This window comes from Chenopodium album, chromosome 22, assembly GCF_948465745.1.
Source record: "Chenopodium album chromosome 22, dcCheAlbu1.1, whole genome shotgun sequence".
NCBI lineage: Eukaryota > Viridiplantae > Streptophyta > Magnoliopsida > Caryophyllales > Amaranthaceae > Chenopodium > Chenopodium album.
Window position 1 is genome coordinate 2224360 of NC_137855.1, and position 25841 is coordinate 2250200.

The window sequence follows — 25841 nt, forward strand, 5'->3', positions numbered from 1 at the left end:
AATAAACAAAGGTAGTAAAAAGTATGATCATTGCATGGAAGTGTCTAGTGCTAGTATGATGGGAGGGAGTATTCTTCCTCTACTTAAATCATATTATCTAAATTTGATTTCATGTATCAAAAACTGAAAATTATTGACCAGATTTGGTGATTAATGTGTAAGGTGAAACATAATCTTACGATATCCTATTAATGTGATATCTTTCTCAAGTAGAAACTTCTCTGAGAACTCCACTATGCTTTATGTATTTTTCTCTAATCATCAAAATGAAATGAATGAAGCAGACTATTTTACGGCATTAAACAGCAGTCACCCACACCAAACAGCAGACTTGGTTTGGTAAAATCACCTATGGGGCTGGAAGTTGGAAACCGGGAGCCCGAGAGAGAACAAAAGATAACTGTTTTATTGCATATCTTGTAGAAAATTTGAGATAGCTTATCAAACAGGAGGTTTTCAGAATTCAAATACATAAGTTTTTTGGTTCAAACATAACTAAGTTCCAAATAACACAAAACACACATAAAAGCAAGAAATGTCATCAGTTTTCCTGATGATTATTTAGCAACACCCCTAAGATCAGAGGTGATATGGATTCTTCATAAACCCTCCAATGCATGCATCACAACTCCCAACTAAAGCCTCCACAACACAACCATCAGTGTTTCAGAAACTCCATGAAGAGAACACTAGTTCCAGCCATCTTCCGGTAACAGCAGCCAACTGACGAGAAAACTATGACAAGCATCAACACTGGACAACTGTCCGCTTGACCAAACACAGCAGTTTTCTATGTAATTTATCATCCATCAAGTGACCAAATCAACCGGGATATATCATGGTCAAAAGGGGAAAAGATGGCGACAAAAATAATTTAGTTTGCAACAAGCCATTTTAATCACTCCTCCCACCAGAGGAATCAGCAGAATCTGCATGACAAAAATGTGTGGTCAATAGCAATAAAGCTTAGAGAAATAATAAATATTGAAGGCAGTCAAGTATGAAATTCCAAAACAGAAGGCTGGAAGTGAAATGAAGCAAGAGCATATCTATAATTTAGGATAGCTTTAAAGTCAACCTGGTATGAAGTATGAACTGAAGCACTAAAAAAAACAAAACCACAATGTAAGAACATAAAATTATGTTGATGGTAATATTAGAGGAGTTTACTCACAAGTTTGGCAGTTAGTCCTTGCCGGACACCTTACACCACCCATCACCTTGTACACCAAACAGTGAGAACAGTACATAGCTGGGGTGTGCACTTGGCAAAATAATGCAGGACAGGATATTCATCATAATCAATCTCTGGGCCTTGAAAAGAAAAGAAATGACAATCAGCAATTCAGCATGTATAATTTAGGTCAATGCCAAAGAACCATCACTTTGCAATAAATTATACTCACCATCCACATCGCAAAACACCACCAAAGTGATCTCACACACGATACTGACCAGTCCAGGGGGATTGTCCTTGGTACTGCTCTGGCTGAGGAGTGAACTGATGATTCCCAGTCATAGCATGCTGTTGTTCAAGCAACTTGTGTTCATGGTTGTGATTTAGATTTCGGAAAGGCTGGTAATCTGGATAGTTTTTTGGGTTCCCCCCTTGAAACTGAGCAGCAGAAGCTTGCATTCCAGGAAATGGCAAGCCAGTATTTCCATTTGAGCTATTCATATTAGTCAAGAACTGGGAGTTGGCATGTAAAACATTATTACTGGCATGATTGGGCCCTATATTGCTAGCTGAGGGTGGCATGTGATAACCATCCAACCAGCTATAATCATCAACTACTAAAGACCCATTACTCCCAGGGACACCAGACATAGGCATGCTAACATGTTTCGGAGGAACAGGACTAAAACCAGGTGGAGGCCCAAGATGCCTAACAGGACGGCCCACTTGACTTTTAAAAGCTGCTGAAGAAAAAGATGGTGGCTTTACAGACATAGTATCAGTAGAGACTTCAGGAAATGCAGAATAATCCATCTTGGATGAGTTTATAACATCTGGAGCTCTCCTGTAATCTGAGTAGATAGCAGTATCCATAAAACTGGCAGATGGTTGGGGAGGCAAATGTGAACCAGCACCCAGGATACCCAGGCTTCCTTTCATTTCAGAATTCAATACATGGCCATTTTCCATGAACTTCAATCTGTTTATGCCATCTGCAAGGGAAGCTTGCTGTTCAACAAGCCATCGTGAATCAGGCAAATCCCTCAAGGGATAACTTTGTGCAGCAACATTGCCAGATGGCAGAATACGTTCTGACATAACCTGTTGATAGTGCACACTGGATACAAGTGGGGTACTCCTTCCCTGCTTTAATTCCTCATTAAAGGTCCAAGTTGGTCCAGTGGCATCCATCTGCTTCTCAACAACTGCTGGCTTGAATACAATTTCTTCATCGTCATCATCTCCTTCGCCTAATTGTTGAATGTTCTCCTTCATTGTCATAGAATTAGCAGATGACATTGTAACCACTTGCTCAGTTGAAGTTGATTCAGTTAACCCCATATAGGAGCTCGGCATAATATTGTCAGACACTTGCAATTGAACTCCAATAACAAATTGTTTCACCTTAGAATCAAAGGACACAGGCTTGTGATCAACCATTGCTACGCTAACCAAGGCTCTGCCCGCAGCAATGATTCTTTTTACTCGAGTTCGTTTTTCCTTGCTACTACCACCAACACTGATTAACTGCTTTCTTGAAAAATCTAGAATACTATGTGCAGGAAGAATGGGCAAAAACCCCCTCAACTCAAAATCCTCTGACAAAGCAAGTCGACTTTCAGTCTCCCCTTCATCATACCTGGTCATGTTAGTAAAACAAGTTTCATCCCCATCATCATCAGCTGCAACCAGATGACTGGAGAGAAGCTTATTAAGCAAAGCTACGCAATGCTTCCAGAATGACGATCTAGCAGCAGTTGGTTTTTTCTCATTGGTGGTGCAAGCTGCAAATTCAGGGTAACACGCTAACCACTCGAGAAATACCAGAATGCTAGGTAGAAGGAAACTGGATGAAGGATCACGAAGTTGTACAGATCTCTCGACAATAAGACTCATAAGTTCAAAAGTAACAGCACGAGCATTATCACTTAGAAGATTATGCTGTAAAATTTCAGCATAAGAGTGACCTTCATTCTTCTTACTCACATTATAAACTGTGAATATGAGGATAGCCACAAGTCTCAATATGGCAAGCCCATTCTCCATACCATCTCTGCCAAAATTCAATTCTTCCTCTGCTCCAGAAGAAAGAAGCTCATGAAATACTCCTCTAACTGAAGAAAGAACAGCAGCAAATGTCTCCATGCTGAAAGAAGTAATTAAAAATTAGAAGATACTAAAATGATTGCTTGTCGTACCTTATGTATGCAAAATTAAGTACCTAGTACGAGTGAATAAAATGCCATGAAGCCGAACAAACTGGGTACAGAATTCCTTATATTTCTCCTTGATACTAACTTCTCTGTCCCCATTGGTCTTTGTTGTCTCAATCAGCTGATTATAGTTTTGACGATTCTGTAATAATCCCAAAAAACATATCAGAAACAAACTCTATTAGAATCATTCAACCAGCTAACATGGACTAATAAATTTACCCCCGCCCCAATGCATAAAATGAATTTTATTGTGTTCATAGACAATACTTAGCTTATTCCTTATCAAGTAAAAGAAAAACAAAAGAGTAGTAAAAATCTCATCAAAATGAGGAAGTTCGAAGAACATGAAAACTCCTTGGAAGGCATCTCTTATAAACTGTTTTAAACAAACATCCCTGTGAAACCCAGCACATAGCAGAGAAAATAAATCAAGCAAAAGCACTTCACTCCTCAAGATTGACCAAATACATCCAATAAAAAGAATGAGAACTCAAATTAAAGCACCATATGTTTACATGTAGTATGTTAGTGGTTTTATTTTTCATTCCAAATCAAAAGAGCAACAGAGCCTCTAATGTCTTATGTAGTACTTCAGTCGAAGAGAATGAATCTAGTTGATGCATGAATTTGTACCTTATCAAATGCAATAACCAAATTGTCTTTTGCAGTCGGAAAAGGGATCTCAGCAGCCAAACTTCTGAAATATCGGTAAACAGCCACCATTTCATCACTTGAGTACGTAGACAATATTGCAAGCTGACAAGAAAAATCATTGACCCAGGATAAATAATTTTAAAAAAGAAAAATTAAACAAAAATCTACACAATATCAAGCAAAATATCAAAAACAAAACCAACAAACAATCGTATAGATAAGCATAAGATGAAAAACCTGGTGATGTGGATTGCCATTGGATGGCCAAAGAGACGCAGCTTGCAAATAGTAACTTGAAGCTGCAGAAAACTCACGAACTCTAGACTCACCCTCCCCATACACACCTTTGTAACGTGCAAGATCACCTAGATATATGAGACTACGATGACAAGAAACTAGTGCCTTCTTTACATCAGATGACTTAGCAGTGTCAGTTCCCATAACAGTATCACTGTCTGAATCTTCAGTAAAATGCCCTAAAGGGAGACCATACTTCGCTCTAATTTTCAGAATCAAGTCATGATAGAAGCCAGTAGCCTCGGATAGGAAGGCCTTAAACTGAACACGGATTTTTGTTATTCTGTCTTGTACTTGAGGAGCTCTCCCGCTGTTAGTTGCAGATGATCGTACAGAAGCTTGAGCAGCACTGAAGTGTCCTCTGAATTCCTCAATTCGCTTGTAATGAAGTTGCCATAGGGAAAATTCAATATTATGCTGTTCAGAAAAGGCATGATCTTCAAGAATTATTGCCTCATAGTTCTCTCGTATCTGATACCAAGCATTAGGGTCAGATGGAATCTTAGCCTGGAGAGACTTCTGCCGCTTCTTTTCCAATTCAATGTTCTACAGGAAATGAATTTTCAGAGTCCATAAGGTAATGTAATAAAGAGCATTGTGAAAAGTATCTGACATAAGACTTCAAGTCCAATTACAAAAGCATTAACAGACAAGAAAAGGAGCACATGCACAATAATAAGCTCACGGTTAGCAATATCTGACAATGGAGAGAAGCACAACTGCAAAGCACTGAACATGGAAGGATATAACAACATACCTTGTTATATAACTGCAGAGCACGTTCCTTTGATGCTGCATTAGGTGTCTTTTCCATCTGAACAACCATCAATAATGACTATCTCGATTTCACTCTACATTAACCCTGATCATAAAATTTAAACAAAACCATCACAAACATCTCAACAAAGCATTTGAGGGATGGAGGTAGAAGTGCTGAACCTCCACAACAAATAACCAAATTGAAAGCCAATAGAGCATAAAAAGCTTAGAAAACTCCAAACAATTTCTAACAAGTCTAAGTTATTGGACTTTGATTCAGCAAGACATTGAAAAGGGTCCTATTGAACTAACAAACTAACAGTATCAATCCAAGCCGAGATTAAAGCCAACTCTAAATTTACAATTACCTCTCCAAACTCTAAGAAATTTAAGTTTTCAACTTCACAAGTGCTAAAATCATGAAAATGCTGGCAACTCAACATACTTTAAAGCCCTAGAATAAGACAATTACATATTTGCAACCCGAGGCGATTCATCATCATATTCAACACTAATCAACTCGGTTTTCGTCACACGACTTCAATATTAATACCCACAACCTACTAAACCCTATAAGGCTTCAAAAATCCAGATTGCACAACACCTCCATTCAATGATCGCAAGTTCATTCTCATAGCCCAAACCTATATTAGCGACTAATCCAACACCGCAGCAGATGGAACCCCATATACATTAAGCAAACTAAAACAATATTTTAGAACCTCATCAAGCCAAAATTGATGATAATGCTAATTTTAACAAACATGGAACAAAAACCCCAACATAAGCAAGATATTAAAAAATCAAGTCTTGACATAAAGTAAAGGAACCGATCAACCCAAAATTGATTTCAACGCAAAAATCAACACCCTCATCAATATAATGTAAACCCCACATAAGAATTCATAAACCCAGAAAAGGGGTCAATCCAAAAAAACAAGTTAATTTAAAAAAAACCCAAATTTTAGGGAAATTGTACATAATTGACAATTGGGAACCCAACAACTAAAGGGTAATAAAAATCAAATAGCGGAAAAGACTAACAATGTCAATGAAAAACAACAAAGACCCATGAAATAATTAGACAATCAAAAACTAAAAACAAGAAATTGAAGAAGATAAGAGTAGAATAACTTACCCCCCAAGAAGGAGGAAGAGTGGTGAGAGACAGAATGGAAGGTGAAGTAGAGAGAGAAAAGGGTAGAAATTGTATTGGTGGGTCAATCTTAGAGAGAGAAAATAATGTGAGAGATTTGGGGGAAAAAGCCTCAGAGCCTCAGGTCTCACAAAACCTTAAGAGACGGAAGATACTCCCTCCGTCCCTAAATTACATTCCTCTTTGGAAATTTACACGGGAATTAAGGAGGGAAGAATAAGACAAATAACAATAATTGGATAATGCAATGGGAAGTACAAAGATAGAGTAGTTATTACTCATGACATGTCATCAATCCTTTGCAAAAAAAAAGGACCAATCACATGCTCCTAATTGAAAATTTTTAACCAATCATATTCATTGTAATTTGGCACAAGGATTATGAGTGAGATTAGGTAAGGATGAGTGAGAAAGCATTAAATATAAAACAGAAAAAGAGAGTTGATTTACTAAAAAAACTTACTTAAAATAGAAAGGAAGAATGTAATTTTGAAATACCCAAAATAGAAAGGGGGAATGTAATTTAGGGACGGAGGGAGTACCACTTTTTGCAAGAATTTTCCAAATAATTACGAGTATCAAAAAATTACGATTGGTCTTATAAAAATTGACATATTTGACTTTTTTTTTTCATTATACATATATTAACTTTGAATATAATTTTAAATTAACGCAAGATTTGAAAAAAAATTATCATATAAATAGCTTGAAATAGATTTTGATATAAAGTTTTCATAATAACTTTTTATAATTTTTATTAATGTTTAGCTATTTATATTTAAGGTCAAAATAGCACATTGTCTCGTTTACAAGTTACAACTGTGTAAATTAATATTGAACAGGGAGAGTATACCTTCTTCCTTTTGTTTCAAAATAATCGACATTAATCCCTCCATTCCTAAATAATTGACATAGTCAAACTTGGCACACATGTCAATGCACTAGTTTGACCTTAAATATATACTTGTATATGATTAGATATAAGTGTAAAATATTAAAAAGTTTATATTATGAAACTTTATACTCGTTCTTTGTATTATACTTACCTCCGTTTTTTTAGTTGACACATATCTCTTTTTAAGAAGTTTATTTTTTGTTAGCACGTTTAAAGTCTTCACAAAGTAGTGTATTTCAAAAAGGACATTTAAGAGTTAGTCTTTACAAACAAAAAACAAAAACAAAATAGCATCAATAATGAAGAATGGTTTTTTTTTTTTTAAGGGAAGAGATAGATTAATGATTCATTCATAAAATTGGAAAGAAAAAGTCAAATGAATTTCAAACAAAGTCACAGAGAAGCGCCTCACCAATCTAATATAATCTTAAAATTAAAGTGATAACAAATCATTTGGAAAATGAGATACAAAAACTTTCAACCTTAGCAAAATTGCAGACAAAATTTTCAGGAGACTTGAACATAAAGTTGAGCTCCTACAAAACAGAATTATGTTGTCAAACTCTTGCTATTGATTGTGCTGCAGTTGCGTATGCCTTTTGGAGTGATCATAAGCTGGGTTCTGTAAAATTTTGTAGGCAACTAGAATGGAGGGAGTACAGAACTAACATTGAACTTGAAATTAAAATATATATGAATATATTGATAGTGTATTTACAGGACGAGAAATCATTTCCTCGATTAGCTACAAGCCTACAACAAACGATGCAACATCACCTTCAGATGCAGATAACTACCATAATCTATCTAGTGGCACTAGGCTGAGACCTCTCAAACAGTTCAACAAACCAAAACAAAAGTTTGCGATGCTTTAGTATGTACAGAACGTAATGGACAACACCACAATTATAAACAAACTTAACTACGAAATTTGATGTATGATTGTTCATTCCATCTTCACATTTGTCCGCCAACTCCATCCTTTCCACCTTATATTGCTCAGCCATCCGAATTGAAGCAACGGTTGTCCTGATCCAAGCTTCACAAGATATGTTCTGTAAGGTATGAGTATGTTCCTGAGACCTGCCAGCAAAATCAACCAGCAATTATATCAAGGATAGGTCAACAATCAACGATTACAAGAAAAGTTTTAGAAAACATAAACGCGAAGTACCTTGTGTGCACATTGTTCTATAAACATGAGCAACGTGCTTATTCCCCTTAGTGTGCACTTGAGTCTTCTCTAAGCACTCCAAAAAAGCTAGATCAGCTTCCAGCAGCTTTGCTTGGTCATGAGTGTCATATCCTATATCATGACAATAGCAACAATAATCCAACCAATCTATAGGGCGCTTGTCCCAAACATGGGAGCCTCCATCCTTCCCACTCGACCAATTTGGTCCACAGTAATGACCATATCTTGGAAAGAACTGAGACAAGAAAGCCCGAGGTCCAGTATGCCAAGGAACCTTAGACACATAAGGCCTAAACCGTAATTGAGGGGACTGAGAAGTTAATGACATATCACCAGCTCTAGATCTTGCTCGTCTTTTCAACCCTTTATTTATAGTAGTTGGCATAGGCAATTTATCTCTAAGATTGACAGCCCAAGGGATAATCGAAAGAAGAGACCATCCAAAGAAGTTGAAATCAATTGACGGCCAATTCTTAGGCGACTCTGTAACTATAAGTGGAGACTTCAATGTTTGCTCCATCTCGCTGCTATTCTTATTGGGAATTTGATCAGGAAACTTGAAGCTCATCACTACAAAAAACGATAAGCTAACCTTGAGGCGAAAAACGTCCTTAACACAAGATCAAAAAATTCCCCTGTCATTTCATACATAGCAACATACTGTCAATAAAACCTTGTATTCACCCACACTCTTCTGAACACAAGGTCCACTTTTAACTCAGAAACTTCATTCACACCACATTATTTGTATTCTGCTGTATGTTTAGTGTTAACCTTAAACATTCAGCTAAATCATACTACAGTCGATCACACCAAATTAGACCATATTCGAAATGTCGAAAATTACTTGATGAACATGACAAATAACCTCTTACCCCTCTTCAAATTAAACCCAAATTATACAAAATTCATGAGAATATACCTCAAACTATGGACTTTAATAAAGGATGGCAACAAAGATACACTTAATTACTCATATAGTCATATTCTACTCTTATAAGAAGAGTCAATGAAATTTTGCCAAAAATCTCTTAACTTACATCTAAAATTCCATATAGAACAAACATGCATACAGCATACAAATGGATAATTTATAAATTCAACATATTCATCATCTTAAAAATCTCACATAGAAAAACCCACTTCAATTGTTCATCAATTCCCACCCAATTTCTAAAAATTAACTGATGGGTTATTGAAAAAATTGATGGAAAAAAAAAAAAAAAAAAAAAAAAAAAAAAAAAAAAAAAAAAAAACCCAATTAATTCTCTAATTCTTCTATACCAATTTAACAAAACACTTAATTCAAACCCTTAAAGGGATGTAAAACCCAAAATTCAAAATCATGCACCCAAAATTCCCAGAATGTTTATAGCAAAATTAAAATTAAAAAAACACGAAATCATGCAATTCAAATTATAAAAATGGAAGAGACTTACATGGGTAATTGGGAAACTGAAAATAATCATAAGAATCGTACAGCCAAAAAAAAAAAAAACAACCAGAATCAACGAGAATGTTCGAAAGGAGAGAGAAAGCGACAATCAAAGGAAGAAGAAGAAGTAAGTGGTGTTGAGTGGCGTGTTAATTTTCTGGCTTAGAAGAGAGAGAAAAACGGGAAAATATGGAAAATTCGTTTTGAAAAGGATTAAATGGTGGATATTCAATTTCATTCAATCTTCAATTTTCCAATTACAAATTCAATTTGCAGATCATACGCCGCTTTTTATTGGGCACTGCGGTTTGTTTTTTTATGTTGCTCAACATTTTGTACCACTTCAATTTTTGTAATAATAATATATTTATAGGTGTCAATTCAGATGATCAGATCGTGTCTGAGGAGGTCGGGTCAGGTCAGGTCAAAATTTAAAGTTGAGTCATGATAAATTATTCTATTCACGCGAGTTTCCGGGTCAATTTCGGATCAGATCATGTGTGATTTTGCACCTCTAATTATACTCCGTATTGAACGTATATATGTATTGTATTATCATCTTATCGAGTACAAAGTATTTAAGTGGTCCGTGTAGTTACACAAATTCACGTATGAATCCGAGAGGATAATCTTGGTTGTAACATGCACATGGTAAGGTTTAAGTATCGGATATTTATGGATTGCGTTTGGATGGAATGTATTTATGTATGCTTGTAAGTTGAAACCACATTTAGTAGCAATTTTCATAGATGCTCGTCATTGATGCGTCATTCAAGAGGCAAAAAAATTATGTTTCTAAAGTTTAACTGCAATAAGGTTGAAGATGCACCATGTAATAATTGCTTATTAACGCAATTATTATAAAATGAGAATACAAGCTTTTATTTAGCTCAAGTAACAACAAATAAATTCATGCTAACCAGATTTCGCACAAGGCAATAAAACTACCAGAGAATAACAAGTACTCATATATAATTCATATTACTTTGATTACATGAAGATAAAAAACACAACATATTTATATACAGAATAATGGCATACTACTCTCGAGTACTCCGTGATAAACTGCAACATTTCCAAAAGCTTTGTATAAAGAGGCCACACAATGAAGAGTTGCATACAACAAATTGTAAGAGAACCATTCTACTAGTACAATACTCCGTACTTACTAAAAGACTAGATACATCGTTCCAGGTCTTCTATTTTTTTTTCCCCTCTTTTTTGGAGTCATTTTATCATACTTTGATACAAAACAATGATATACATACAATACAAGCTACCATTCTACATAGTTTAGAACAGAAGAAATGGAAGGGGAGAAAAGAGAGAGACACTATCCTTATCTGCGATTCCATGGCCAAAAACTAAAGAACACAAAACTCTCTAAATTAAAGAAAGATCAAAAGCAGAGATCAATTGAGTAGAGCACAAAAAAATTACAGGAGAACTATATGCAATCAGTAAAAGGATGTACAAATAATAAACACCAGGGTTATCTCTTCGATTTTTCAGGCTGAGCATGTGGACAGTCAGCTCCATGACGGCGAAGATGGTCTGTACAAATAGTCTTGGGAGTTTGCCACCCCATAATTCAAATCCAGGTTGTGAAGCTGCTCCATCAGTTGAGATCGCCGCTCCTTGAAAAAGTCAAGCCGGGTTGTTAACTCTACTAATGTTGATGATGCTGCTGATGGATGTCGGGGAAAATCCAATACCTGCAAGTTTAATAAGTGTAATAAAATCAATGTCAGCAAAGTCTAGCTGATAATGGGTCAGGTTAGAAAATGCCATAACCCGCAAAACTTTGGCAAGGCTTAGCTGCCCTAAGACTAAAATATCTTGAAAACAAACTTCGGGCTGAAACTTGCCAAAAAAAAAAAGGTTTAGTTACAGAAGTAGAACATTTCGAAAGTGTGGAATCAACACATATCTGTGCTTTCCAGAGGTACAACAGAAGCCTTACCTCCGGTAATCTTGAAGTGGATGGCATAGAAGCAGAATCAACACCACCAAATTCATCAAAAGACATGTTGGCAGATGTTTCGGTGCTCTTTGAGTCACTTAAACTAGTCGGTTCTAGAAACTGCTTGCGAGGCTGCCGGCTACTGCTCCCAGCAGCTGATACTTGTCCCTTGACGTGATTCCACTCTGGCGGCAGCGATCCCTCCTGAAGCATAACATTGCAAGACACTTGTTAACAAGGTGGAAATAAGTTCTCGGCCAACAGTGGTGGAATCAAAACCGAACAAATACTGGGATTGTCCCATGGGATATTTGTGTTCACTCTTTAAGGAGGGACAGAAGCTACAGAGCAGAGAAAATACAATTTACAAGCTTTGAGAGTTTTTTTTTCCACATTTATTCAAAAGCACTATACCAAACATATGTTGTAAGAGAAAAAGGCTAGTACAATTAATTTAATCCATTTCAATTCTACCATATATGACCTAGATCCAACTATCTGTCTGCTTTCCCAGCCATCACTGAAGGTAAGGCCAATATTGTAAAGGAAGAAGTGTTACCAAGGGCGAAAAAATCAAGAAAAAAAAAAAGAAGATTTAAGAAGCATAAAAGAGAAAGAAACGAACAAAACAAAGAAGGAATAAGATCTTTTAAGGTTCCAAAAAACTAGCAAAGGATCATGTCAGGGAGAATATACCTCACTTCGTTGTTTCCTTTCATGATTACAGAAAGCAAGGGTACTATCAAAGTCTTGCTGAAGAAATCTCCTGCACATAACATGATTACAGTAAGGCTTTCCACTTTAGATCAGGAAAGAATTGACAGTAAGTCATATTACACAGCATCCAAGTAATTTATAAATCAGACTCCCAAACAATGGGGTAATTAGTTTAACAGACCTTCACAATACTCACTAGATATAAATATGCTCCATCGTTTTCTTTTGTGCCCCCCAACCCTACACCCCTAACCCCAGAATTTAGAAACACAAATGTTGACAAAGTTGTAATTTGACCATAAACGCAAACTTAGAGGTGAACCCAGCCTCCAGAATGACCATTCTCTCTGATGGAAGAAATGGAACTAGAAGGAAAGCAGCAAGCAGTCTAGTCGACACATCATACAAATTCATACAGCTTTGGTTGGAATCAAATCGTATGGTTCTCCAGCAGAAACCTTGAAGTTTGTCATACTATCATTGAGTATGACTAATCAAAATTCATTGCCTGTTGCAACTAACCGATTGCTTAAGCTTTGAGACCAGAACCCTAATGTTTGGCATATGGGACTCAACCAGCTTCATCAATTATATTTACTAAACCCAGCTTATATATGAGTGATAAATCCATTTCACTGTTAAACCATATTATCATGAGCATAGAATCAACTGAATGTTAACTAAAACACAATTAACACTGCATATGCTCAAAGCAAAATTGAACAATAAGCAATCAATGAAGCAAAAACAAAGATATACTCTAATACCTGTCACATGCATCAGATAATGAACCAAACTGATGTTGCCGTTGCTGATTGAGTTGATGGTGCAATTCTGCCACCTTTTGCTTTAACCGGGCCACATCTGCCTCAGCAAGAGCAATCTCCTCAAGCTCAGCCTTTGTCTTCACATTCAGGAGAGCAAAATTAAGTAATATTATGTCCAAGATAGAATGGCAAAGAAAGCAGGTGAAATTGTGAAGAAAGATGAACATGACAGACTGATCTAATGTACACACCTTGGAATCCATACCACGTGAACTCGAAAGTTGCCCAGAGGACATGCTTAAACCAACCTCTAATGCAGCTCTAAGATCTCTTTCAGCTTGCAGCTGCTCTTGTAGTCTTTGTACCTGGCATTGAAAAGCTTGTGTGAAGAAGTAACCAATACATTCTCTAAAAAACACTAAGAGACTACATAAAAATCACATCAAGACTGTTCCAAGGATACAGATGAACATAATTACTTCAGAAGGACCAATCAAACAATTTAATTAAATAACCAAATAGCAGAAGCAGGTGAGCTTGCTTTAACAAAAAAGATTCCAATTTACAAGTTGCCAAGTCATTAGAGATTTTACAGCATACAAATTTGAGATGTATCTATTTAGCTCAATATTATAGACTTAAAAAGATTAAAGAGTGTGAATAGAGATGAGCATACATCTTGTTCAAGCGCTAAACGCCGCTCATGCAGAGCTTGTTTCCTTCTCTCCAAGCTTGCTTGTAATATCGCATTTCCCCTTGCCTGTCAGACATGAACATAAAATTGTTTCAGCAACCACTAATTATATTCATCAGGCAAAACTATTTCAACAAATTATCTTTCAATAAACCTCTTTTGCAATTCTGTGTCGCAGGTCATTCTTTGTAATTTCAAGCCTCTGGATGGCAAGTCTGGAAAAAAAAAAGAAAAAAAAAAGTCAATATAAAGGGGGGAAAATAATTTTTAGCAACAATGATAGTAAAATCTAATAGAAGAGCAGCAGGATCAGGATAATGACAACACAATTACAAAGAAAAAAGTTCCTACAAAAAGCTAGAGCACCTAATACTACAGAAAGTCAGAAAGACGAAAGAGCAAAAAGGAGTTTAGATAAAAAGAGCTCTTACTCTTCCTCTCCCGAGGAATCAACTGACTCCATAGATGGTGTTTTACGAACCTGAAAAGGAAAACAAAAATATCATCAGATTCAAACGTCTAAACTAGATGGCACCAATTCATCACAATTTAACAGATAATTTCCCTTTTCAAGATTATAAACAAAATAATATGCATCAGCTAATAACATACTCAAATCCAGCACATACAAACAATTAAGAGAGGCAAGATAGCAGAAGAAAAACCTAGTCGATTCACTAGCAGCAAATGTTATTGTTCTAGGCGTAACACAAACAACAAATAAATCATATTTTTTGTTTTAACCACAACTGGAATCTTAGCTTTCGACTACTCAATGCCAGCTTTTATGCAAGAGTTATAGGTGTTTGCCAGTTAAAACTAATTAAATAATCCCACATCAAACAAGCCAATATCAAAATGCTTCACAACCTCAGTAAAGAAAAAAAACAACAAACAAAGCTTCAGATCAACTTCATAAAGTAAATTGATTGAAAAAAACAAAACTAACCTATATCAGTCCACTAGTTTTAAAAAACAATCCATAAAGAAAAGAAATTATACAAGCCAACATCAGAAATTATTGCCACAATGGCTGGAAAAAAAAAAAGAAAAAAAAACACTAAAGTTAAAAGTTTGAGAGCATCATTTCAGATTTTAGGCATACTAGCAACAAAAATGGTTAGTAGAAAGCAAGTAACGTGAGCTTACAGCGCCTCTGTTCCAAAAATTTGAACGCTTAGCACCAGATCCAGTGAGTTTACTTGTAGGTTTTTCAGCACTTGATTCAGGACCTGCAACAGGTAGCGGAGGTCCCGGATCCATTGATGACAGTATCTCCCCCATTGAACGATAAGATTCCCCAGCAGATACCTTAGGACTGCTCGTGCCATTTGTCAAGCTTTCAGTCATCTTTACTGGTTTATTTTGTTCACTCAACTCTCCATTAGAATCCCTCATTGTTTGAGTATCGCTACGAGGTTTAGAATTGACAGATGATGCATTATTTGTTCTGGGCGATCCATCAGAATCATCACCTCCAAAAGGCTGAACCTGAATGTCAGAACAGAAACCAAAGTAAGTGAACAGACATAGCCTTTTATTAATGGAACTCCAGATTTTAAAACCAGATCCGTTTCAGGTATTTAAGCAGCAGCTCCAGTACAGAAAAGTAATAGTTATTACCACTAAAAATTTCACCCCATCAGAATTTATAGACTGGCATGCACACAGCCACCTTATATGGTGCACTGTAGTTGCTGTGCATGTGTACACTTACGCTTGCATGCATAAAAGCAGGTAAAACAAGATATAGAGTAAAGTATTCTGAGCTAGAGTATACATCATGGCCAAGTGACACATAAATCATAAATTTAAAAATTTCAATAATTAAGAACTGGCTGCAGATCTTATTAATTATGTTGCCCTTTTCTAGTATGTCTGCTTGCTCATTCAAAGGTTCAAACAGGTTGATAGGAAAATAAATTGAGAGAAACCTTATAGTCGTAAAGGTCACTGCCTCCATATCCACTGCTCTCACTAAGTTTACCACTCAATACACGTTCCTGGTCATCATCTGTTTCTTGATCTGCTCCATTATCAGCATTATGATACCCATTTTCTTTAACCTCCAAATTTTCATCATCGGTAGAATCATCGCTCCCACTATTTTCAATCCGAGAGTCTGCTGAAATAGAACATCTCTGTAAACTATCATCCTGAAAGAGACATAGATGAATACAATAAGATAAGTAAATAGATAAGCAAGAGAAGATATAAGATAAGTAGATAAGTAAATAGATAAGCAAGAGAAAATATAAGATAAGTAGATAAGTAATAGATAAGCAAGAGAATAAATATGAGAATATATAAATAAGACGAAAAATGTATGAATATCTTATCTTGATTAAAGCCACAACAAGTAAGACACAGCACAAGTTTATGCCCAAGACAGACATGTAGGAGCAATTAATAATTTAGCTCATTTATTATAGAAGCATTCACTATATGAATATCAAGAAATAATCAAACCGTGATGAACAATTCATAATCGGAGAGAAATTCATATTAGAGGGATGCTCTTCCTTCCAGGGAAGAGATTAGCTTGTGGTAAAACATGAGTCCAAATTCATGGGGTGAAAACGGTTCGTACGCCCATTGTTCATTTAAGCATGGGGATTGCAAATAGGTTTTCCGTTAACAACAGAAAGTTGCCAGAATGATTATTAAACCTCTAATATCGTGGCACAAATTTTCAAGAGATTGTTATTTCACATTTTTGTAACGTAAGAATGCACGTCCAAGAATGGAAAAGAATAAATAATAAAGGAAACAGATAAACCAACAAATGAACTATGGTATGATTGTGTAAAGGAAGGGAGAAGAAGCATGAGACTAACAAAAGCCTATAAACCACAATTAACAAGAGCTGCCCACGAGTCTTGGTCAGAAAATACTTCTCATTGCTTAGACAAGCATCAAAGCAGATAACAAACTCAAAATAACTTACATCAAAGATATTCTCATACTCCTCCAGAAGAGTTGCAATAATTGCCTGAGCATTATTAGCAGCATTTGCTGCGGCCAGGAGCTGGGCTGAATTATCACCATTCATATCAAAGTCATCATCCAGCTCACACTCGCCTGCTAAAAGAGGGCGTAGAAGCAAAGGTGCCATGCAAGCAGCAACAGCAGAAGGAGTCATCCGATTCTCAGAAGAATAAGAAGCAACTGTGTGCATCATTTTCAAAATTCTGCAAAAAGAGATGCAAAAAAATAACAAATTTGATCAGAAGCAATGAAATGACAACTTTAACAAGATTTTTAAATAATGCAAAATGCTTTATAAAGCATGCAACTTGATCAATATGAATTATAAGCTATGCTCTAGACATAAATCCAGAAAGACAACTAATATTACAGATTACAGAGATGTCGATGTCTCTAATCTCTTAAAAGATACTGAACACCTTAACTCTTAAGAAAAGCACGCTTAAGAGACACACACCTCAAATAAACTCTCTAATCTAATGTAGTCCATAGTCCGTTTCACTTATGTCCAATTTCAATGGACACTCAAAAACATCAACCTCAACCAGCATGCAGCTGTATAAAGTTCATGCAATTTGCTTCCATCTCTCCCAAATTTAGTGTCCCTCAAAATTTTGAATCACTATCAACCAAATGACAGAAGAATGGAAAATAATCAATAATGATGTACTTAAAGGTTGGTTTGGACCTCAATGCATAATTTAAGACAAGAATTTAGTATTCTAGCCTTCAGATAAGATTGTCACATAAGATGAAAACAATAGCAAAATCTTTCACTCAGCCAACAACCAGTCGACCACAGCCCAGGTTGTGAAACTCAACAAGCAAAATTACAATCCCCCATTTTAGTACTAAAGTTGTTCAAACAACAAATCTCTGCAAATCAATAAATGACATTATTCTTTCTTGGCCAGTCAATTTGTTTCTGCCACTGCTACTATGACCATACAAATGACAAAACCATTTATTCTACTAATCATGGAGACATTTACAATAGACAACATGCTTTAGAAGCTAAGAAAAAAGAGGACGGACAGCAGCAAGCAACAATCTTAAGTGGTTTTCTTTTTGCAGCATTCAATCCTGACATGTTACATATTATTCATATTTCCATAATGCCAATGAGAAAGAGGGAAGCTGTACCAAAAATGATATTCAGGCAAGGTACTCCAAAAGTCAAAGTAAACCAAAAGGTCATACAGATGTTTACAGAAGTATAGAGATTTAAAAAATATTTTTAAAAAAAATTAAAAAAGAAAGTAGAAAGAAGTCCCATAAATAAAACAAATTACAAGCATAAGAATAAGAAATAATAGATGGAGAAAACACCTTTGCAACAATCGCCTATTAGGTTCTGGAAATGTCTCCAGTATCGCCGATCGCATAGCATTCACCCGTGATTCCTTGCGATCTATTTCTGAAAAAGTTATCAAACAACAAATATTACCATCCTAAGCAAATAAAGCTGAAAAGATGAATATGTGAGATATTGGCCATGATTTTTACTAATCAATAACAAATGCGAGGAAAACAAAGGGCAAGAACTCCTTCAATTTAAAGCTGAAATGGTGTTGAAAAGTCAAAACAGCTAAGCATGAATGTAAAAGATAAGTCAACTGGTAACATAAATCAAGTTTCCCCAACAACAATCACTTTGAATGAAACTGGTCAGTGAAGAAGAAAGAAGAAAGACACGTGTCCCAACAGTTGTAGCTAAAATAAGTAAACGATAATTTATAAAAGAAAACAGTCCATGTAGCTGATATAAAGCACTAACTAGCAGAGATGACAGGGTTCTAATATTCACTTTAAGATTCAGTAAGTTGCGTTCAGGAATGATAAATTTAGTTCGGCATAGTTCAGGTTAAAAAAAAAAAAAAAAAAATTGTCGAAAACATCACCACAAATAAACTCAGCTAAGTTGTAAAGGGGGGTAGGGCTCCACCTTTCCTTTCAAATATTTTTTGGTATTTTAAAAAAAAAAATACTTACCGAAAATAAAGTTCGGGTATGTTCAGTTCAGCAAAGAACTAACATGCTTTATCCATACAACTAAGTTTAGCCAAGTTCAGGGGTTTAAAGGATACTAAGGTACAACAGAAGCCTGAAAACATGTAAAATGACTAAAAAATTCAGTAGACTTCACATTATAGTCCAAAGCAACAAACTAAGATGAAGTAACATAACAATCTTACTAGCAAACCAGCTGAAAATTTGAATTAAGCCCAAGGAACTTAAACAGAGCAGATGTTCAAAAAAAGATATATTTCTACATTAATATACTGTAAGACAAACTTACTGTAAGCCTCAAGCAATGCAGTGCAGCAAGACGCTGGAACAGGAGAAGATGGAAGCTCGCGAAGGACATGCTGAATATTCGATGTTCCAAGAGAAAAATATCAGCCATAATACATAACTAAGGTACTAGAATCAATAAACTGATAAAGAAACTCAAAATCACCTTCACACAGTCACCAACAACATGAGCATCCTCGTTGGGATCAAATTCATTATTGCCTGAAAATGTACATATAGAAACCCAAGTTTGAATTGAGTACAGAATACTAATATATATATAAGAATAAAATATTCAGAAGTGATAAAATAGACCAAAAATGGACCTTGTTCATAATCCTGGACTCTGCGCTCCACCTCTTCAACATCTGCAGACTGACGTAAAATTCCTTCCACTTTATTACCTGCCACAAAATAGGACACCATGAGATAAAGCATTCACCGCGGACACAACTACTAATACATACCATTAATATCTCAACCAAATGATAATATGTGCCTTCAATCAAGCAATAATGAACATTAGTATAGCCTCAAAAGTATAGGAGTCTGTCCACTGATGTAGTGTTTGGCTGTAAAACAGCAGCCAGAAGTTCTAAATTGGAGTTTGAAAAACATTATAAAATCTAAACTACAACAGAAAGGAGGGAGGGGGGATTAGAAATAAAAATGGTATACTTCAACAAAAAGAAGCAAATCGCACTGAGCTAGAACATGTTGCAACACTGTTCATATTATGAAGACGAATTTTAAAATAGAAAAGAATTTAAATTTGGAAGATGATGGGAGATGAAAATGCAATGTTAACAAAATCAAACAAAAAAGTGCCATTATATCTCCCGCATGGAATGAGCAGTCTTATTTTTTAATATATACAAGTATATAACTCACCATAAGTTTCAAGGAATCGAAGAGCTTTCTCCAAAAAAGAGGGTCCACCATCTATATCTTCCAACGCAAGCAAGATTGGTCGTCCAACGACCAAAGACTTTACTGGGCGCTTGTCCCTCCCTGAAAGAAATTGAAAGAATCCATAGATAAATGACATCCATCATTTAAAAAAAGAAGGATAACTCCCCTCTTAGAGGAAATACCTCAAAATAAATAGACAGAAATAAAGAAAACAAATTGATTTTCCAATTGCACTAAACAGAAGTAACAAATACACACATTGATTAAATGATCCATCAATCGCATCACTTGTGTCATTTCGAAATATGCCATTATGACCCATCACAAGGGCAGCACTAGGTGCCTGCGCAAGAGCTTGCTCCAAGGCTATCTTCCATTCATATAAATCCTCTGAAGTCTCAGCCTAAAAAATAATCAGAAAAAAATAAAATAAAATAAAATAAAAAATTAAAAAATAAAAAGGATTACTAGCAGGAATAAAAAGAATTCTAACAATGATCACAAAATATCATACAGAACACATGGTAACTTGGTGACTGCCAAAAGGTACCTTAAGCGTAAATGCCCGACCATCACGTCCATCAGGGAAAAGTACTGTCAGTAACTTTTTGTCTTCTCGTACAACAACGCTGCAAAACAAGAAAAGAAGCTCAGACTGAGACAAGGCAAGACGATGTGAATAATAGACAAAAGTCCCGAGAGAAAAAACCACATACCTTCCCGAATTGTTTAAGTCAATACCACCCAACGTCAAATTCACTTCTCCGCCTCTTTGAGGTAGAGCACTCTAATAAAAGCCACAAAAAGTAACTATCAATTCACAAACAATGGAAAAAATAAAAGAGAGAGGAAGACTGAGTAAAGTACAGATTGAACTCTGTTGGAATTTAGCAATTCAGATACTGTATCAAGAACCAAAAAACTGGCATTCATTGAAAATTACTTAGTCTCTATCACAGTTCATAGAAAGATAGTTAGATACTTCATCTCCATCACAGTTCGTATCATAGCATAGATAGACCATATGATAAGGGAAAGAATGCTAAGTTAAAGAGAGGTCTAATAAAATGGCAAGGTAGAATAGAATAGCAGCACTTTGTGTTAAAGGAGGGGGGTGGCTTCAGCCAAAATCAGGGAAAGGAGAGAAATTACACTCCAAGATCCAAAATGAAGCATGACGCAGCGTCATAGCATGATGAATAGTTAAAAGATTAGATAGCTGTATTTCCAGGGTATAAAGGTTATCCCTTCAAAGGTCCATCAAACAACACATGCATCATGAACTATAATTGACAGGTATCAAAATTCATACAAACAAGAAAAGCAAAAGAAAAAGAAAAAAAAAAAAAAAAAAGCATTCAATTCTTTAAGGAGTGTAGGATAATCCTTAAGCCACTCAGACAGACTCCCCATGAAATAGAACCAGTATCTTTTAGCCACCCCTTCCCAAACAAAAAAAGGCTAAGCAGCAAATAACATCCTCTTATGATGTTCAGAAAGGGAACCTCTAAGAAATTTTCCAGTTAGTGGGATTGAATAAGGCAAGTTTCTCCTAAATTGGATCTTAAATAAACAAAACAACCTGTATATCCATATGTAAGTACACATTACATTCAGTATACTTAAATCACCACTTTTTATCATTCAAAGGTCAGGGGCCAGAACCAAACCTACACAATATGTATAAAAAAAAAAGGAAGCAACAAGGTCTAATCGAAAAATTGTCAATCTATCATAATACATCTTCCATTAAGGGACCATTATCATTAAATCTTACTGCAACATTGAAAGTGAATAAAGAGGGAAACAATCAAAACAGGAACTCAAAATAATTGCCCAAGACGTAACTATATGTTGAGAAGCACAATGTCTCTTCATCTAGCATCATAGTAGTACACTACTTTCAAAGGTATATTGAGATATCGCACAGTCAACCAACCAAAGGCAAAGCCTTAATTTTTTTTTTTTTTTTTTTTTTTTTGATGACTCTCAAAGACTTAAATTCTAATATATCCAAATAAAGTTTATCGTAACAAAAGAAAACAAACTTAGAAAGACCAACAATATAATATGTTATACTAAATACCAAATGCAGAAGAGGTAACAACCAAACATTAATAAGCTAGATGAGACTTACAGGATCATTTTTAAAGAACACTAAAGATGTGCGTGTCAGTATAAACCAACGCTTCTTCCAAGATTTCCAACCCAAACCTGCAGCAAAACAAGATAATGATCACAGTTGCTCCAGGAATCAGAATCTAACAGAATTGTATCAAGAGGATCAAAGATCAACAAAATTCTAATCGTCAATAACTGGACCAGTCAGCAGGGGCCATAAATAGTGGTTCAGTTTATCATGGAGCCAAATTTGGAAAATATTTAGTTTTCCAGTTCAGATATAAGATTTCTCATAGGCTGTAAGATATTCCAAATACGCACACAAAGTTTGAACCAAATGGGATCAAAATTCACTACCTAGAAAGAATAAAAAAGGAAAGGAAATAATAAACCAACCTTTGGATGAGATGAAAAGTGGTCCACTCTTAAAAACCTGTAAAAAAATTATGCACATCAGAACCTGTTATAAATACAGCCAAAAAAAACAGTGCAAAAGAACAAAAAGAAACCCACGTCTTCAATTAAGTAGATAGAGAAAGGGAGAAGAGGTAGAGAGAGAGAGGTCCAACCACCCTCATATAACTATATAAGGTGTGTTTCTGGAAGATAATTTTTGCATCGTGCCCAATCACAAAGTTCATAGGTATAGACAGACAGTATGAAGTATTCCTTTGAACTTAGGAAAAAATTCATAAAATAGAAATAGCATTAGAGGATCTTTACCCTGTAGCGTGACCGATTCTCCCACTTTCATAATAAGTATCACACTTCACTAGATACACCCACAGCTCTAAGAAATTTTCCACCCATTTATATGGTATATATGATCCTGCCTAAGGAGATATTTGACAAGAGTCTCCCAGTTTAGAGAGGAGGCAACAATTCTAGCACTTGCAGATCCAGAACTAGGAATCCTATGCCCAACAAGAAAACTGTTGGCAGGCAATGGCAGCTAAAGGAAATATTTACAGCATGAATGATCTAAAGAACTTAGGCAGGATGAGATCATCCTGCACATATTTGAATTACATACAGCGACACAAGCAATCATTTCAACTATACATTTCCCCTAGAATGCTAGAGGTATATTAATCATAAATCTTTTCATTTCTTATATCTATTGTAGAAATTAGACGACATAACTCTCTTCAGTTTTAAAGTATCTGTTCTAAAAGCAATCAACTAATCATATGTGCAAGGATTGGCATGAAGCAATTATGTTTAAAGACCATATGAAACTCTATCACAATTCTCAAATTTTGAGTCACAAAATCTTAAGCCGACATTACCAATAATAATGAACACTACGTTAACCAAGTAATAAATATAATAAAAAAAATTTTAAAAAAAAAAAAAAAAATGCAAGGTCTGATGTCGATAGCATGTATAGCTGCACTGATCATTAATGGATGTTATCCAACATTTGGGATCCTCCTTAAAATCTTAAATGTCCTTTGCCATGCTTTCCTAGTCTAAAATCATAGGTTGTGTGTAACCATACCCCGCCTCCCTCCTCTCGTTCACCTCCTTCAACAGTCCTTACCCATGTGATATTTCATATTTGCATACCACTCCCCTTTGAAATCTCTTTGCTGCTTATTTTCCTGGGAAAGAATATTTTCTTCACAAATATTCTGAAACAAATCTGGAAAAAGTCTCTACTAGCCTCAGTTAGTTGGACTCCACATTCAAGATAACCAATTCACTATGACAATTGGACTTCCCCAGACCCTCCATACAGATTCACACTGACTGATGGTGGTAATCTGAATTATGTCATCATATTTACCATCGTCAAGATTAAAAAGTCAGGCCATCACTAATCCAGTAGCTACTCAGGTTTCCAGTAATGAAGGTATTCTTCACGCAATCACACGTAAATGGTAACAATCCTTGTCTGAACTTGGAGTGAATTCTTCTACACCCAAAAACCCTCCACCCTGGTAAAATAAACTCATCCAATTCCATTTTCACTCGATTTGCTCAGAGAGCAATGCGATTTCAAACGTGAACAACAACAAATGTCGCTGACGATTTGCAGCATACAAAGTACATTATTAATTAATCAACTAATTACAGCAAGACACACTCATTTAAAATTAATTAATTCGAACTCGACAATCATACGAAAAAAATCCAGAAATTCCCTTCTTAGGTCTCAACTACCGCAAAGATCACTCAATCGTGACAATTACTATATTAAAACAAATCATAAGTTTCCATTTCCAACAAACTAAAAAAAAAACAATAATTAACATACCTAAAATCATACCATTGCATCAATGTAGCATGCAATAAACACCGAATCAATCATTTCATACCAAATCAAACCCTAATTATTTAAATTCAAACACAAATTAACAAGTACAACCCAAAACAAAGAGAAAGTCATAGTTCAATTAAAAAACTAAAAAAAAGCAGAAAACAGTACCGTATTAGAAGGACCAAGTCTAGGACGTTCAAATGCAGCAATAGAAGCCGCCATTAATGGCACATCGAGAACTACAACAACAACAACTACTTCAACAACAGTCGAAGAACACTAGTTTTTACAGTGAGAGTGAATCGAGCGAGTGAGTCATTGAGTCGAACCAGTACAAATCGGGGACGAATCGGAAGATCGGAGGAGAGAGAAAATTGAAAAGGGGGAAAAATTGGAATTTAGGGTTTTGATTTTTTTGAAGGGTGAAAGAATGGAGGAGAGAGAAAATGAAGAGATGATGATGGTGGTGGTGGTGAAGAGGAAGCCAAAACAAAAAAGCACCCAACTGTACAACTAAAGTTTAGCAGCATACAAAAACAAAAACCCAAAATTATTATTTTTAATTAATTAATTAATATACTACCCAATAAAATTAATTTATTTTTTTTTACTTTTTTTAAAAATAAAAAACTATATAATAAAAAAATTAAATAAATAAATGAAAAATTGATAATGGAGTGTTATTTTTGCAAGATTAGGTAGAGTGTAAAAGGGTAAGTGTATTGTTCACATTATTTTTAGACAACTTTTTTGGCATAAATTACGGAATGTGGGGAGAAGAGAGAGAGGTTATGTTAATGTTTGTGGGTATTTTGTTGTGTGTAGAGTCTTTGTCAAGTATGGTCAACAGACCACTACTACTCAACTAAACAAATGGATTAGTAGTCAAGATGTTCTTAATTACATACTTCGCTTTTAACTTGATCGATGAGGTTTTGGCCTAGTGGCAAAGATTGGGGATGTGTGTACAATAATTAAGTTATATGTTTGAATCTGTTTTTTTGTTCCGCTTATAATTCATCGTTTATGAACATGTCTATACATCAAATGCCAAACATTTTTATTTTTGTTTCGAAAGTGACCTGACCAATGGCCAAATTTCCCTTTAATAATCATCACATGTGGCTACTTGAAAATTTATAATAAATAAATAAATAAAAAATTTATAACAAGTAAATGGTTTGTGTTTTTTTTTTTTTTTGGGCAAATCATAAAATTAAAAGTTTACGTTATTTATTTATCAAGGTAGTAATTTATAAAGAATTAAAATTTTATGATAATATTATTTCTTTGGTAAAATAATTTGTTTTTTTTTAAAATATATATATATATATATA

General features: G+C 35.2%; 3 protein-coding genes across 4 annotated transcripts; all 3 read right to left on the minus strand.

Annotated features, from left to right (window-relative positions):
* Window positions 1-385: 385 nt before the first annotated feature.
* On the minus strand, window positions 386-6404 carry LOC145603441 (nonsense-mediated mRNA decay factor SMG7-like). The gene is made up of 8 exons (XM_081659351.1): window positions 6242-6404; window positions 5102-5206; window positions 4285-4890; window positions 4027-4149; window positions 3399-3532; window positions 1407-3323; window positions 1175-1314; window positions 386-929 (listed from the first exon to the last, which is right to left on the minus strand). Exons 2-6 carry the CDS (start codon window positions 5168-5170, stop codon window positions 1439-1441), a joined length of 2817 nt encoding a protein of 938 aa, XP_081515477.1. The 5' UTR covers window positions 5171-5206; window positions 6242-6404; the 3' UTR covers window positions 386-929; window positions 1175-1314; window positions 1407-1438.
* A 1415-nt stretch (window positions 6405-7819) lies between these two features.
* Window positions 7820-10058, minus strand: LOC145604901 (uncharacterized). 2 transcript variants are annotated; one of them, XM_081660890.1, is made up of 3 exons: window positions 9789-10058; window positions 8329-8919; window positions 7820-8237 (listed from the first exon to the last, which is right to left on the minus strand). In XM_081660890.1, the coding sequence occupies exons 2-3, from the start codon at window positions 8915-8917 to the stop codon at window positions 8101-8103; spliced, it is 726 nt and encodes a 241-aa protein (XP_081517016.1). In that variant the 5' UTR covers window positions 8918-8919; window positions 9789-10058; the 3' UTR covers window positions 7820-8100. The 2 variants fall into 2 exon arrangements, with proteins under 2 accessions (XP_081517016.1, XP_081517015.1); XM_081660889.1 differs by having other exon boundaries at window positions 8329-8984; window positions 9789-10056.
* A 763-nt stretch (window positions 10059-10821) lies between these two features.
* On the minus strand, window positions 10822-24995 carry LOC145603455 (rho GTPase-activating protein 7-like). Its single transcript, XM_081659368.1, has 23 exons — window positions 24834-24995; window positions 24673-24743; window positions 22638-22674; window positions 22258-22334; window positions 20837-20907; window positions 20671-20749; window positions 20379-20523; window positions 20100-20219; window positions 19535-19612; window positions 19375-19430; window positions 19213-19282; window positions 18243-18330; window positions 16873-17116; window positions 15860-16081; window positions 15075-15416; window positions 14357-14406; window positions 14080-14140; window positions 13908-13991; window positions 13483-13596; window positions 13232-13368; window positions 12444-12513; window positions 11748-11951; window positions 10822-11499 (listed from the first exon to the last, which is right to left on the minus strand). The coding sequence occupies exons 2-23, from the start codon at window positions 24724-24726 to the stop codon at window positions 11314-11316; spliced, it is 2589 nt and encodes an 862-aa protein (XP_081515494.1). The 5' UTR covers window positions 24727-24743; window positions 24834-24995; the 3' UTR covers window positions 10822-11313.
* Between the last annotated feature and the right edge of the window lie 846 nt (window positions 24996-25841).

Coding starts and splice junctions, on each gene's coding strand:
- LOC145603441 (XM_081659351.1), bottom strand. CDS start 5,170: ATGGTTGTTCAGATGGAAAAGACACCTAATGCAGCATCAAAGGAACGT. Junction 3,533..4,026: donor TGGTTATTGCATTTGATAAG/GTACAAATTCAT, acceptor GGATTATTACAG/AATCGTCAAAACTATAATCA. Junction 3,324..3,398: donor ATTTTATTCACTCGTACTAG/GTACTTAATTTT, acceptor TACTTCTTTCAG/CATGGAGACATTTGCTGCTG.
- LOC145604901 (XM_081660890.1), bottom strand. CDS start 8,917: ATGAGCTTCAAGTTTCCTGATCAAATTCCCAATAAGAATAGCAGCGAG. Junction 8,238..8,328: donor TAGAACAATGTGCACACAAG/GTACTTCGCGTT, acceptor TTTTGCTGGCAG/GTCTCAGGAACATACTCATA.
- LOC145603455 (XM_081659368.1), bottom strand. CDS start 24,726: ATGGCGGCTTCTATTGCTGCATTTGAACGTCCTAGACTTGGTCCTTCT. Junction 20,524..20,670: donor GTCGGGCATTTACGCTTAAG/GTACCTTTTGGC, acceptor ATTATTTTTTAG/GCTGAGACTTCAGAGGATTT. Junction 13,992..14,079: donor GACACAGAATTGCAAAAGAG/GTTTATTGAAAG, acceptor CATGTCTGACAG/GCAAGGGGAAATGCGATATT.